The sequence below is a fragment of the Salvelinus alpinus genome, chromosome 36 (assembly GCF_045679555.1).
Source record: "Salvelinus alpinus chromosome 36, SLU_Salpinus.1, whole genome shotgun sequence".
Classification (NCBI taxonomy): Eukaryota; Metazoa; Chordata; class Actinopteri; order Salmoniformes; family Salmonidae; genus Salvelinus; species Salvelinus alpinus.
Window position 1 is genome coordinate 8,599,513 of NC_092121.1, and position 13,826 is coordinate 8,613,338.

The window sequence follows — 13,826 nt, forward strand, 5'->3', positions numbered from 1 at the left end:
GGCACAGTCGATAGCGCGCCGGACCTCGGGGTCGAGGGTTCGAGACCTGCTCCCTGCTGTTTCATTACAGTATAATGGAGTTATACTCCATTCTAGTAGATGGCGGTAATGCATTTATTGGATGCCCACCTCTGCTAAGCCTCATCAAATAATACGTATTTATGTTATTTACAATGAGCAGTACCCCACATTTGGGGGAATTATGCATTTTAAACAGGGGATCAAGGGTGTAATCATTAGTCCAAACAGTTGCAAAACGAAACGAGAGTTTATTGGACAAATTCAGGTAGGTCCCTTCCTCTTCGTTCCGTTTGCTTCCCTTACGAAAAATAAAACTGCACTGACATTATCCTTATAACGTTACTCGCAATAATCCAGTTTCTTTATTTACGTGGCATCTGATTTGTTGCAGAATACAAACTGCTCCATTTGGGTTTTCTATACATCGTCTAAATTGTATCGAAACAATTTGAGCTATTTTCAACTGAATTTAAAAAGCAACTTCAATTATAACTCATTCACACATGAAGATCTAGCTGTAATTATATAATATGAGGCCTACTGCATGCATGATTTCATTGCAACTGCTGTATAGTGTGATGTCTGATGGTGATAGTAAAGTGTAAATACAGGATATTCTACACAATTGACTGGTTATAGATTTCCTCAATATAGGTTATTGAAATGTCATTCCATATTTTGGTCCGCAACCTGTCTGTCCACAGCTACATCCACAATAAACGACAAAGTAGTGCTGTTGCTTCTGATTGGTGAGCCAGTTGACTACGATTTTGTTTAGTAAAAAGAAAGCGTTTCAATTAGCTAGGCTTAGGGCAACGCCATATTGTCAATACCACTTGATAATTTTCTGCAATAATGTCAATGTAGGTGTATGTTTTTTGTGTGCTATTTTACAAATAATTGATATGAATATGTTTTAGTCATAGTTGGTAAAGATATCGAAAGCATCGTGCAGTTGCTTTGCTAGCTGACGTTAGCTACAGTGCACTATTATTAGTATTCAGTTAGCATACATAGCTAGCTAGCCAAATACAGCTAGTTTTTTGGCTAGTTAGCTAACAAAATACTTAGCTAGGTGAAACGACACTGAGTCTAGATACAAGAATGCTAGCGTATTTTTGTTAACTGACAAGCTCGTTCGGGCAGGGACTTTTGACAGTTACTGTAGCTTTGTTTGAGAGTGACAAGGTAACAAGTCTGCTATCGCCTTCTAGTCGGCTAAAAGCGGTTTCGGTTGTTCTGACGTGGAATTGGGAGACACGACACTTTCTTTAGTTAGCTCCATATTTATCCCGAGGTGTTATTTTACAGGGTTATTTAATCAACATTTGACGCGAGAGATGGCGCACACGGAAGGACTGGAAAATGCCATGGGAGAGTGTTCAGGAAAACAGGGGTCGGCTCTTGGCCTGAGAAGTCGACCATGCTCCAGCGAAAGAGATGGCCAGGTCCGCGTTGTTAAAGCCTCGCTTCAGGAGAGACTCGGACCTTACGAGCCGGTGTTGACCTACCTACAGTCCGTTCTGGTGTGGGAAAGGCCGTTTCAGAGTGTGCTACTGTACACAGTGGTCAACGTTGTGTTCTGGTAAGTTTTTTTTTGAGAAATTATAAATAGTATAGCAGTGATGACAAGCATATTTGTACAATGTATAATTCATGCCTTACACAAATCATATCCAAGTACAGTAATCATATCTACTGTACCATCAGAAGCTTTTGCACAACGAAAACGTCTCCCATCAATTTAAGATAAGACAGATGGCTCACCAGAGCTGCTATTAATAGATCACCAAAGCACCATTGTGCTTCTGTAGGCTGCATTAGAAACACTATCTACTATGGGGCTTGACATTATCTTTCAATGGAAATAGGCCTAGTATGATGAATCTGCAACTACTCTAGTTAAGCCTATATGCCAAATGTCTACAAGGAGTGTAAAACAGAATCTGTGAAAGGAATTAGTGATATGACAATAGTAAAAGTCCTATAAGGCAATGTCCCCCTACAGAGTCAATATCCTACATGTGCCATTGCAAACAGCCACCGTGTCACCAATCGATCGATGTGAAGAAGTCAGCCTGCTTCGTGTGGTGATCTAATAGTCTATATTATTGCCCAGAGTGATACATCGTAATGCATGAAACGACACAAGTCACATGTATTTTGGGGGAGAAGTGTACAGGAAGTAAGCCCACCCTAACAGTACCAGTACTGGTGTGTGGTATAGCAATTGGAAAATTCTGTTGTGTGTGTTTTAGTTTTCACACAATCAATAGACATGATTACCAATGGGTGTGTGTGTACTTTGTACTTTAAACAGAGGTCCCTAAGAAATGGGGGCCAGGGTTTTGTTTCCTTCTGAATGTGTTCTATCTCAGTACTACTAATAAGAAGTTGTATGCCATGCATTATCAGCAAATAGTTCTCTCATATTTAATGATGTAGGCTATCAGCAACATTTCACTCCGCTGTTATTGTGGCCACTAACTGTCTTTTAGATGTGTTAAACCAAGTGGTAATGGAGCCACGTGTAATAGCTGCCATCTAGCTATCCATTTTTAGGCCAGGTGTTTGCATAGCTAGATTACATAATCCTGAATTCCAACACTGCTTTTGAAACCAATCTGTAGGCTTCTAGGCTTGTTTTTATTTGACCAGGGAGATCAATTAAGAACAAATACAATGTTATTTGTTACATGCTTTGTAAACAACAGGTGTGGACTAACAGTGAAATGCTTACTCATGGGCCCTTCCCAACAATGCAGAGACAAAAAAAGAGAAATAATAGAAAAGTAAAATTAATAATAGATACGCAATGAGTAATGATAACTTGGCTATGCACAAGGGGTACCAGTACAGAGTGGATGTGCAGTGGTACGAGGTAATTTAGGTAGATGTGTACATGTAACTAGGAATAAAGTGACAGATAGTAAACAGTAGCAGCAGCGTATGTGATGAGTCAAATAGTTAGTGCAGATAGTCCGGATAGCTATTTGGTTAACCATTTAGCAGTCTTATGGCTTGGGGGTAGAAGCTGTTCAGGGTCCTGTTGGTTCCAGACTTGGTGCATCCGTACCGCTTGCCATGCGATAGCAGTCTATCACTTGGGTGGCTGGAGTCTTTGACAATTTTTAAGGTCTTCCTCTGACACCGCCTGGTATAGAGGTCCTGGATGGTAGCGAGCTCTGCCCCAGTGATGTACTGGGCCGTATGCACTACACTCTGTAGCACCTTGCGGTCGGATGCCAAGTAATTACCATACCAACCGGCGATGCAGCCAGTCAAGATGCTTTCAATGGTGCAACTGTAGAACTTTCTGAGGGCCCATGCCAAATCTCTTCAGCCTCCTGAGGGGGAAGGGGCATTCTTGTGCCCTCTTCATGACTGTTGGTCTGTTTGGGCCATGATAGATCCTTTGTGATGTGGACACTGAGGAACTTGAAGCTCTCGACCCAGTCCACTACAGCCCCTTCGATGTGAATGGGGGTGTGCTCGGCCCTCCATTTCTTGTTGTCCACGATCAGCTCCTTTGACTTGCTGACGTTGAGAGGTTGTTGTCGTGACACCACACTGCCAGTTCTCTGACCTGCTCCCTATAGGCGGTCTCGTCGTCGGTGATCAGGCCTACCACCGTCGTGTCGTCAGAAAATGTAATGATGGTGTTGGAATCATGTGCAGCCACACAGTAATGGGTGAACAGGGGTTGACTAAGCACGCACCCCTGAGGGGCCCCCGTGTTGAGGTTCAGCGTGGCGGATGTGTTGTCTACCACCTGGGGGTGTTCCGTCAGGAGGGAGGTGTTCAGTCCCAGGGTCCTTAGCTTAGTGATGCGCTTGGAGGGCGCTGGCGTTGAACACGGAGCTGTAGTTAATGAGCAGCATGCTCACATAGGTGTTCCTTTTGTCCAAGTGGGAAAGGGCAGTGTGGAGTGCAATAGAGATTGTGTAGTCTGTGGATCTGTTTGGGTGATATGCGAATTGGAGTGGGTCAAGGGTGTCTGGGATGATGGTGTTGTTGTGAGCCATGACCAGCCTTTTAAAAGCATTTCACGGCTACAGATTGTGAGGTCTATGGGGCGATAGTCATTTAGACAGGTTACCTAGGTGTTCTTGGGCACAGGGACTATGGTGGTCTGCATGTAGATATTACAAAATCTTATTTACAATGCTGGCCTGGCAATGTGAAAGAGTATGTTTGCCTCTCGGTGAGCTCGAAGTGAATGCAGTTCTCAACCTTTGTTGTCCTCATTTGAACTAATGAGATTCTAGATTGTCTGCTGTCAGCGTCTGACAACATTTTACTCAGGAGGTGACAAACACAGGAAACGCCTGTATTCAAAGTAGTTCAAAGTCACATGTACACACAAACAATATTTGTGGTGTCGGCCTTTTCCGTCACATTCAGTCAGCAACCCGCCTTTGTCAGTAACCGAGGCCCCACACACAGACACCTGAGTCTGTGCATAACTGCCACTTGCACAGGAGACCACAGGGTATGTTTGTGACATGTTAAACAAAAGGAAACGTCAGCTGTTCTGAAGCTGACCTTAGTGTTCTGTTCCAGGTTCTTTGCCCTGACCTCGCTGCGCCTGCTCTTCCTGCTGTCCTCTGGCCTGCTTGCATTCATCTGCGTTGACAGCTGGAGGAACAAGATCTGGCCTGAGATCAGAGGTGAGGAGGATATAGTACATTCATTCTGGGTAGTCTGCCTTATTCTGCACCCAACGCCACATGCCCCACTGTGTCTTGGTCTGTCCCTGCTGAGTACCTCTGCCCAACTGTGTTAATTACACCTGACTTGGTTCTTAGATCCTGTCCCTTATTCCCCAGTGTCATACTACCCTTGGTGTGAATACCCAACTGGCCCTGGTCTGTACTATTCATTAGACCCTGTATAATGAATGATATCCTTTGTCATGCCTGTCCTCATTTAAACTCATGTGGTGTAGAGTGTCCAAGTGTAGTGCATGTAGTGATGTGGATTGTTGCTAAATGCGGGTGTTAAGCACATTTTCTGTCTCTTCCCACAGTTAGAAAACCTGATGAGTCTGAAAATGAAAGGTAGGCCTACGTCTTAAAAATATATCATTTGTATCCTATCGTCACACTCTGGTTGGGCAGTGGTCACAGAGAGATGATGTCACTGTTGTTGTTGTTGTTCTCCTATCTTGCAGCTGGGGCCTGGTGCAGCCAGGGTTGCTCAGTGTTCCAGAGCTGTGTCACCACATTGCTGAGGTCTGGGTCTCTGGGCTGGCCTTCACATCCAGCCTGGTGCAGTTCAAACGCCACAACCCTGGCAAGGTGAGGCCTTGGCACTCCCCTTGTACTAGTATGAAGGGTCTCCTATATAAACCCTAATACAGTATCTTGTCTACTCTCAGCCAACTGTGAACATACAACTAATCAGTAACTTGACCAGTTGAACTCTGTTTGTTGTCTCTAGTTCTGCCTCATGACCTGTGTCCTCTTGACCTGTCTGGTCATGGTTGGACGGTACATTCCTGGACTTGTGCTCTCTTACTCTGCGGGTGAGTACAGTGAGAGACGGGTGAGTACAGTGAGAGACGACCCGCCTACCCCACTCTTCTGTTTGCCAAACACCATCCTCATTCAGAGCTCCCTAGTGGTGGAAAGCTGGCTGCCCTTGTTAAAAATGCATGGCTGGTGAAACCAGATCTGTGTCCCCGACACCAGGGTTCTGTCTGTGAGGTGATTACTGCCTGGCTGGGCTGAGGCAGGCAGGGGGGGAAGCAGGAATGGAGGGACTCAAGGGGAGGCGGGAGGGAGATGCAGGAAGGAGGTCAGGCTGAGATGCTAATCCCCACACCTCTAACCAATGTAGAGCGACCAATCTACTGGAGAGCCAGGATCAGGGAGGCCATGCCAGGGCCCTCCGACGTACTTAACAATCTCGTGGCTGCTAGAGCTCCCACTCTTTGTTTCGTTCTCTGTTGAATGGCGACATTAGTTGGGCTCAAGCCCATGGGTGTGTCTGGGCTGAGGAGAGCAGCTCGGAGGCTGGGGATTGGGTGAGCCAGAGCCTAATAGCACAGATGAATGCGGCCATGGTTCTTGTCTTTTTATTGTTTGTTTGTTTATGCCCAGTGATGTTTCCACTAACATTAAGCCATTCTCTCTTGTCCCAGTGCTGGTTGTTCTGCTGTGCCCCCTGGCGGCGTACCACCGAGTGTGGCAGCGTGTGTGCGTGAAGCTGGACCCGGCCCTGCAGTGGCTGGACTTCAGCGTTCGCGGGTATATGATGTCAAAGCCCATCGACAACCAGTGTGAGTACAGCGTGTGTGTTGCCTGTTCGTTTGTGTCTGATAGGTGCATTGGCATTGCTACAGTTTGCATGGACAAACCTAAACCAGTGTATCTCCTTCTACCTTGACTGGATCAAGGGAGTAGCTCAGTCATTGTAACCTGTGGTCTGCGTTTGTTTGTTTGCTCTGCAGTCCTGCGCAAGCCAATTCGGGGTGCAGCATCTGGTGATGACAGTGAGGAGGAGCTTGCTGCATTCTGTCCGGTGGTAATTCACCTGATGTATTTCACATGCAGTCCAAAAGCATAGTCAGGTTGTCATCTATCTGACTGTTATGGTTATTGAAATGGGCCTACTTTCCTGTGTTGGTTATTACTCAGTTAGATGGCCAGGAGTGGCATATGTAGCTTAAGCCTGCAGCTGGTCTCAGATTTACAATAACATGACCCCTTTAGAGATATAAATAGCAGGCCCTGCCAGTCATATCAGGCCACATAATCTGTGATATATGGACTACATTCAAGAGGAAACATAGTATATTATGAATGACTAACACGGTTCAATGTCTTTCCTCTCTTTCAGTTTGACGATGCTATAGTAGCCAAAGAACTTGCGATGACCGACTCTGAGCACTCTGACGCTGAGGTCTCGTACACAGACAATGGGACCTTTAATCTGTCCCGTGGCCAGACTCCTCTCACAGAGGGCTCAGAAGGTACAGTACGCACCCACCCGCTGAGTCTGCACCTCCAGGCACACATGCTCTGGAGTCACGAGAATTAGAGCCAGATCCAATGTAGCTAATAGGGATGTGCATCTTTCCCTATCAAGACGATTGGATACGTATCTAGATACATGGGCTACGATACAGGAACGATACGTTTTTAGTTTGACACTTCGTTTTTGATTAGATTGATGCAATTCGATGCAAACACATACATTTTCCATTCTAATTTAAAATCAGCTGCTGATGGAGATCATGAGCTGGGCCTCTCTGGGCTGGATCTGTCTGAGCTGGTGTGTGTGTACAGTGCATTCGGAAAGTATTCAGACCCCTTGATTTTGTTACGTTACTGCCTTATTCTAAAATTGATTAAATCGTTTTCCCCCCTCAATCTATACATAATACCTCATAATGACAAAGCAAAAACAGGTTTTAGCTTTTTTATATATACAAATTTATGAAAAATAAACTTAAATATCACAGTTACATAAGTATTCAGACCCTTTACTCAGTACTTTGTTGAAGTACCTTTGGCAGTGATTACAGCCTCAAGTCTTCTTGGGTATGATGCTACAACCTTAGCACAACTGTATGTGGGGAGTTTCTCCCATTCTTCTCTGCAGATCCTCTCAAGCACTGTCAGGTTGGATGTGGACCGTCGCTGTACAGCTATTTTCAGGTTACTCTAGAGATTTTTTTGATCAGGTTCAAGTCCAGGCTCTGGCTGGGGCACTCAAGGACATTCAGAGACTTGTCCCGAAGCCACTCCTGCGTTGTCTTGGTTGTGTGCTTAGGGTCGTTGTCCTGTTGGAAGGTGAACATTCGCCCCAGTCTGAGGTCCTGAGCGCTCTGGTGCAGGTTTTATCAAGGTTCTCTCTGTACTTTGCTCCGTTCATCTTTCCCTCAATCCTGACTAGTCTCCCAGTCCCTGCCGCTGAAGAACATCCCCACAGCATGATGCTGCCACCACCATGCTTCGCCGTAGGGATGGTGCCAGGTTTCCTTCCGACGTGACGTTTGGTATTCAGACCAGACTTTCATCAGACCAGATAATCTTGATTCACATGGTCCGATAGTCCTTTAGGTGCCTTTTGGCAAACTCCAAGCGGGCTGTCATGTGCCTTTTACTAAGGAGGGGCTTCCATAAAGGCCTGATTGGTCACCTCCCTGACCAAGGCCCTTCCCCGATTGCTCAGTTTGGCCGGGCGGCCAGCTCTAGGAAGAGTCTTGATGGTTCCAAACTTCTGCCATTTAAGAACGATGGAGGCCACTGTTCTTGGGGACCTTCAATGCTGCAGAAATGTTTTGGTCCCCAGATCTATGCCTCAACACAATCCTGTCTCGGAGCTCTACGGACAGTTCCTTTGACCACATGGCTTGATTTTTGCTCTGATATGCACTGTCAACTGTGAGACCTTGTATAGATAGGCGTGTGCCTTTCCAAATCGTGAGCCTCATCAGCTTTTTTTGTGTCCCTGTTTTGCATGTTATTTTGGCATTAATACGTGTCACATATCAGTTTGCAAACAATTGTTGAGTTAATAAAGCCGCATACATACATGGTATCTTTTTGGCTTTCTTAAGGCAGCTCCAAAATGCAGGTGTTTCAGGCTAGCTCAGTGCTTTCTGTGGTGGTGGGGCAGCCAGCAGAAAATACAGAGCGTAAGGGTTGGTAATGTGATTGGTTCAGTGTTCACTCATGGGGACACTACGTCACCGCAAAATCTACGGGTAGAGCTCGAACATTCAAGACCCTTGGGTGCTGCCATAGAGTTACTTTAGAAATGCCCATCCAAGAAGGCTCAAGGTCATTGGCCACAGATAAAATCACGTTATATATTCAGTATCTTTGATTGGACTGATCATGTCGACATCATACTTTCAAAATCTTAGCTAGCAGTCATCAGCATGAGTCAAGTCGACCATCTACTGGCAAATCCTTGTCATATGAAGAGAAATTATAGATAAAACGTATCGGTGCTCCTCGGCTATTGGACAAACTTTACACAACAAATCGCAAATTCAACAATGAGTGGTATGGAAGGAATCAGTGGCTAACTTCAAGAATTGCAAAGCGATCACTAGCCTGGTCGTCAGTGGAGCGGGTATGTGGTCCAAGTCTGGATTTAAGGGTCTCTTTCCAAGCTTAAAAGGATAAACATTCAACATTGGCCGTGCTGTCAATCCAGCATGACTTTGGCTGCGCTCAAAACAACTGGAAAATCTGAACTGGGAAATATCAGACTTCAGTGAGTTCAAGACAACTGGGAACTCAGAGGGGGGGGAAAACGAGCTCTGACTGGGAAAATACGCTTTGAACGGTCATCCAACTCGGAATTGCAAGTCGGGAACTTGGGCCTCTTTCTAGAGCTCCGACCTGAAGATCACTGACGTCATCATGATTCGACCTTGTTGTTTTCCTGAGTTCCAGTTGTCTTGAAAGTGCCAGACTTTGACAAAATTTGTCCACGAAGAACTGCTGTGCCACCTTCCTGTTAAAGTGAGCACAGCACAACAAAGTGAGTCCAAAAATGTATTGTATGCTGCTGCATAAATGATGTAATATGGCAGGGAGATATGTATACTGTAGCTAAGAAAGTAATATTAAGTATATGTTGTGTAGTAAGCTGTTAGTAGCCCATGTGCCTCGTCCTAATAATTTGGTACCTTTTGGCCCTTAATTTCACCGACTGTTCTGACTTGGTGGTGCACATGTAGCCTATAGCCTGTTTTAGAGAAATGTAATCATTGAATATTGTAAGAGCTTTAATTGTCTACTTATATGCCCCCTTATCCTACGGTTCTGACTGTAAAAACGTCCCATGTTCTGAATTCTGTCGCTGTACATTTCAAAAGTGCTGAACAAATAGTTATATTGACTACGTCCGTCCTAGCTCGCTCACTAATGTCTTAGAAGAAATTGCAGATTGCCTCTTATCCGCTCGTCGTCCCCTTATGCCATAGTTTGTACCTCTCCATTGTCAGTAGAAACCACATTTGTTTAAGCAAGTCAGACATATTTTTTTTAAAGGCAGTAGGCTGAATGAACTGTTTCACTGCAAGACACAAGGCCCTGCTGATAGCCAAGTGTGGCAGTGGTAAGGTGTTGGGACTCTGCTGTTGGAAGAGCTTTATGTAGCCCATAATAGTTTGTGGTCACCGTAACTGTGCAATTAATGTATTTTTTAGTGTTGTGTAGTGTTTTTCGAGTTTGCCCAACTAAGATTTACATGCTAAAATCGCCACTGGAAGCATCTCAAGGATGATCAATGGAAATACCTGAGCTCAATTGTGAGTCTCATAGCAAAGGGTCTGAATACTTATGTAAATAAGGTATTTCTGTTAAAAAAAAATAAAAAATAAAAAAAATGTTTTTGTTTTGTCATTATGAAGTATTGTGTGTAGATTGAGGAAAAATATTTTTCATAAATTTTAGAATAAGGCTGTTAAGTAACAATGTGGAAAAAGTCAAGGGGTCTGAATACTTTCCGAATGCACTGTATGTCTATGGTGTATACTATGTAGGCACCTGATCTGAGCCATAACGGGAGACTAGTCATCAACTACCCCACTATCAGATTAGAGGGGGAGTGGGCAATATAGCCTATGTTTTATCCCCCACTTTGCTTCTGAAATCACTGTCACCCACTAATTAACTTGTCATTTTTGCAGATTAAATGTTTGGTTTAGTAATGTGTCCATATTTATCTTTTACAAATTGGCTATGACATAGCCAATGAACACAACTTTGGATTTCACCCCCATCTCAAAATTGAATGGTTTTGACCATTTGGAAGTTTAGTGAGCTTTATTCCGGTAAAACAATTTGACAGTGCAGAGATAACAATAACATAGCAAATTACATAGGTTGTCACTCAACTAATAAAGCTTTTGAATGCTGAATGTGCTGTGCAGATGTGCAAGATCACGAACAGACTGCTGTCCTTCCGCAGGTCAGCGCATGAAGCTGGACACAGTGCGCGAAGCAGTCGTATGTTAAACATTTGAATCGGTGACCGATGCGTATCTGTGAATTGTAGCTAACATTAGAGCCTGTATGATAGGATGACATGTCACAATGCACTGCACTGTGTTTTCTGTACTGTGGCATGACTGCCTACTCTGGTAAGACATGTTGTGCAGGGTGATTGTCTGTTTTAAATTACAAATGACATTCCAACATCTTGAACCCCTTCCTTTCCGTTCATCCTCAGATTTTGATAGACACAGTGACAATGAGGAGTCGTTTGCACGAGACCTCAATGACTTCCCCTCCATCAACCCAGACGCCACTCTGATGGACGACGACGATGACTCATGCATCGGGCTGCCCAGCCTGGGTCTTCGGTCTGGGCGGACTGGCACCCGAACCACGGCTGAGCTGCTGGATGTGGAATCCCACCTGGACTCCGACCAGGACGACCTGGACGAGGAGCTCTCTTTCGGCGGCCTGCCCCCCGCTTCTGACTTCCTCGGAGGTGACCTGGCTGGAATCATCGCTAGCAACATGATTCAGGCGGCACTGGCTGGGGCCATGCAGCCTCGTCCCCCTGCTGCCCGCAGAGAAAGGGTGGGGCCCACCAGAGCTGGTGCCCATAGGGGCTACCGCAAGCAGTCTAGCTCGGAGCTGGACACGGACTTGGACGGAGAGGACTTTGAGATGCTGGACCAGTCGGAGCTGAACCAGATGGATTCCTTTGGGGGTGCAGGAGGACGGGGAGGAGGGCAGGGTGGGGGACAGGGGTCCAGCTTCCTCTCCAACCTACTGGGGAAACCACAGTGAGGCGCCTCTACCTGTGCATAACAATCAAACTAAGTATTTGTGTGTGATTGAGTGATTGGAATGTTTATGGCTTGTTTTGACTGCGTGTATGTGAGTCATTTAAATGTAGGATCCAGCAGCCAGGCTCCTGATTGGCCTCAGTTGATATCACTGTGAAGTACTTCTGATTTCTTTATTTTTCTATCTCACTTTTCAATTTCTTCCTTTAGTCTGTAGCTTGTATGTGTAAGCCACCATCATTCAGAAAGTGTTCTTTTGCAGGCTGAGCAATGTATAAAAACTCCATCTGTTTTTGAAACAGCATTACGGAACCACTTCTCTGTACTGTCATCCAGTATGCCCTAGTGAGTAATACGTCTTTTTTTAAGTCGACCACCAGGTTAGTAGACACACTTCCTAAAATGCTAGACACACAGGGCTATTTAATATGGGACCAACTTTGACATTCCTGTTGATTAGTGAAGTTTTACAACTGCAATGACCTTGTTTTGAATAGTTTTAGCAATAGCTGACTGGTACTCTCTCTTTTAGTAAAAACCACTGCTTTCATTTTAAGACACTCATTCTCTAATAGAAACTAAGTCAATATTTATGGTGATATTTTTGTTGTTGATCATTCTTGATTGAGACATGAATTTGTTTTGAGTCTGAAATCATTGTTTTAAAGAAAGGGGATTGGCATTTTAGTTAAATGTGTTTTACTGTCTCCCCCCCAGAATGTTTCTTCTCACACCATTGGTCCTGTTTTGTTTGCTGTACTTCTGGGTAGATCCGTGAACGTAGGGTTGCCTCCTGTGTTCTTCATGTGTCTTGAATGAGCAGTCATGGGCTAGTTAGATCTTTTTGTCTTTATCATCACAATAAGTAACTTTTATCAAGTTTACCTGCTCCTTGTATCCCTTCTCCCGTGGCATTCCCAATCCCTGTCACCATCTTCACTCATTTTTTGCCGATCCTTCTCCGAGGAGAATCTATAGAATAGACATGCATATGTAAGAAGTACAGAATATAAGCCTTTAGTTTAACCTCTAAACTCATGCATGAACCACATTTTGTTAAACGTCTTAAGAAAATCATCAGGAAAGCGTGTTTACATTGATGGGTGAACAAAATGCTGGTATACAAAACTCAACCTGATTAGCCTTTTTAAGTGTGAATATGTAAAGGAAAATGTAATATGCTTGTCTTTTAAAAACTAGGGTGCAGTAAATGTTAGCCTATTCTTTATTTGTGTGTGCGTGTGTGTGTGTGTAGGTTAGCATGATTAACCTGCGATTGGCAAACAAGATCCTGCTGCTTTTGTCTTTTCTTGGTCATTGAAACTCAAATGACCCAGAGATGGGTTTTGCTGACGTAACAGGATCAAACAATCAGAAAGAGACGATGCTGGTTTATATATAAGACACATTGCCCAATAATGCTATTTGTGTTGTATAGAAAATCATGACACTGGGAGATTTCATACAATAGAACTTCTGGGTCCCCCTGTTCATTGAGATGGCCCAGAAAACAGAACCGGTCTGATCTGAAAAGGTTTGGGATTTTAATTAAAAAGAGTGAATGTACATGACTTGTTTTGGACCACTTTAGTTTAAATAGGGGTTGTTGCAGTATCGCTTCATGAAGACTGCCAGGCAATTCTTCATTCATAGTATTATGTTCTATAAATGTGTTCAGTACAGTGTGTTTTTTTTCTCGCTGACATTGGTTTTGATGTGCAAACCTTATTAAATATGAAGTCTGGATTAAATGTTTCTTTTGTTATTTATAAACAATGCAATATTCCACAGATCCAAGGTCACAATTTTGACATCCTTTTGGTCCACCAGCCAGTGTTGCTGGTAGATAAAAAAAAAAAAAAAACTTTTTCACTTGGGACTCTTTTTTTTACCGACATTTTTGGTTGGTTGTTGGCGCTTATTTCATGCACTGCTCGAGAGTCCATACATACTCAAGTTGTCCCAGGCCGTCTTGCACAGAGGTGGAGGGTGATGAAAACAAGCTTTTGTTTTGATATGACGTATGTAAAGCCTGGAC

General features: G+C 44.2%; 1 protein-coding gene across 2 annotated transcripts; it reads left to right on the top strand.

The window, feature by feature from the left end:
- The first annotated feature begins 268 nt into the window (after positions 1-268).
- Positions 269-13,539, top strand: LOC139564787 (reticulophagy regulator 3-like). Of its 2 annotated transcripts, none has more exons than XM_071384604.1 (10): positions 269-286; positions 1,333-1,606; positions 4,585-4,691; positions 5,051-5,081; positions 5,195-5,321; positions 5,464-5,548; positions 6,167-6,304; positions 6,476-6,549; positions 6,865-6,997; positions 11,221-13,539. In XM_071384604.1, exons 2-10 carry the CDS (start codon positions 1,362-1,364, stop codon positions 11,787-11,789), a joined length of 1,509 nt encoding a protein of 502 aa, XP_071240705.1. In that variant the 5' UTR covers positions 269-286; positions 1,333-1,361; the 3' UTR covers positions 11,790-13,539. The 2 variants fall into 2 exon arrangements, with proteins under 2 accessions (XP_071240705.1, XP_071240704.1); XM_071384603.1 differs by lacking the exon at positions 269-286 and adding an exon at positions 755-884.
- Positions 13,540-13,826: the final 287 nt, after the last annotated feature.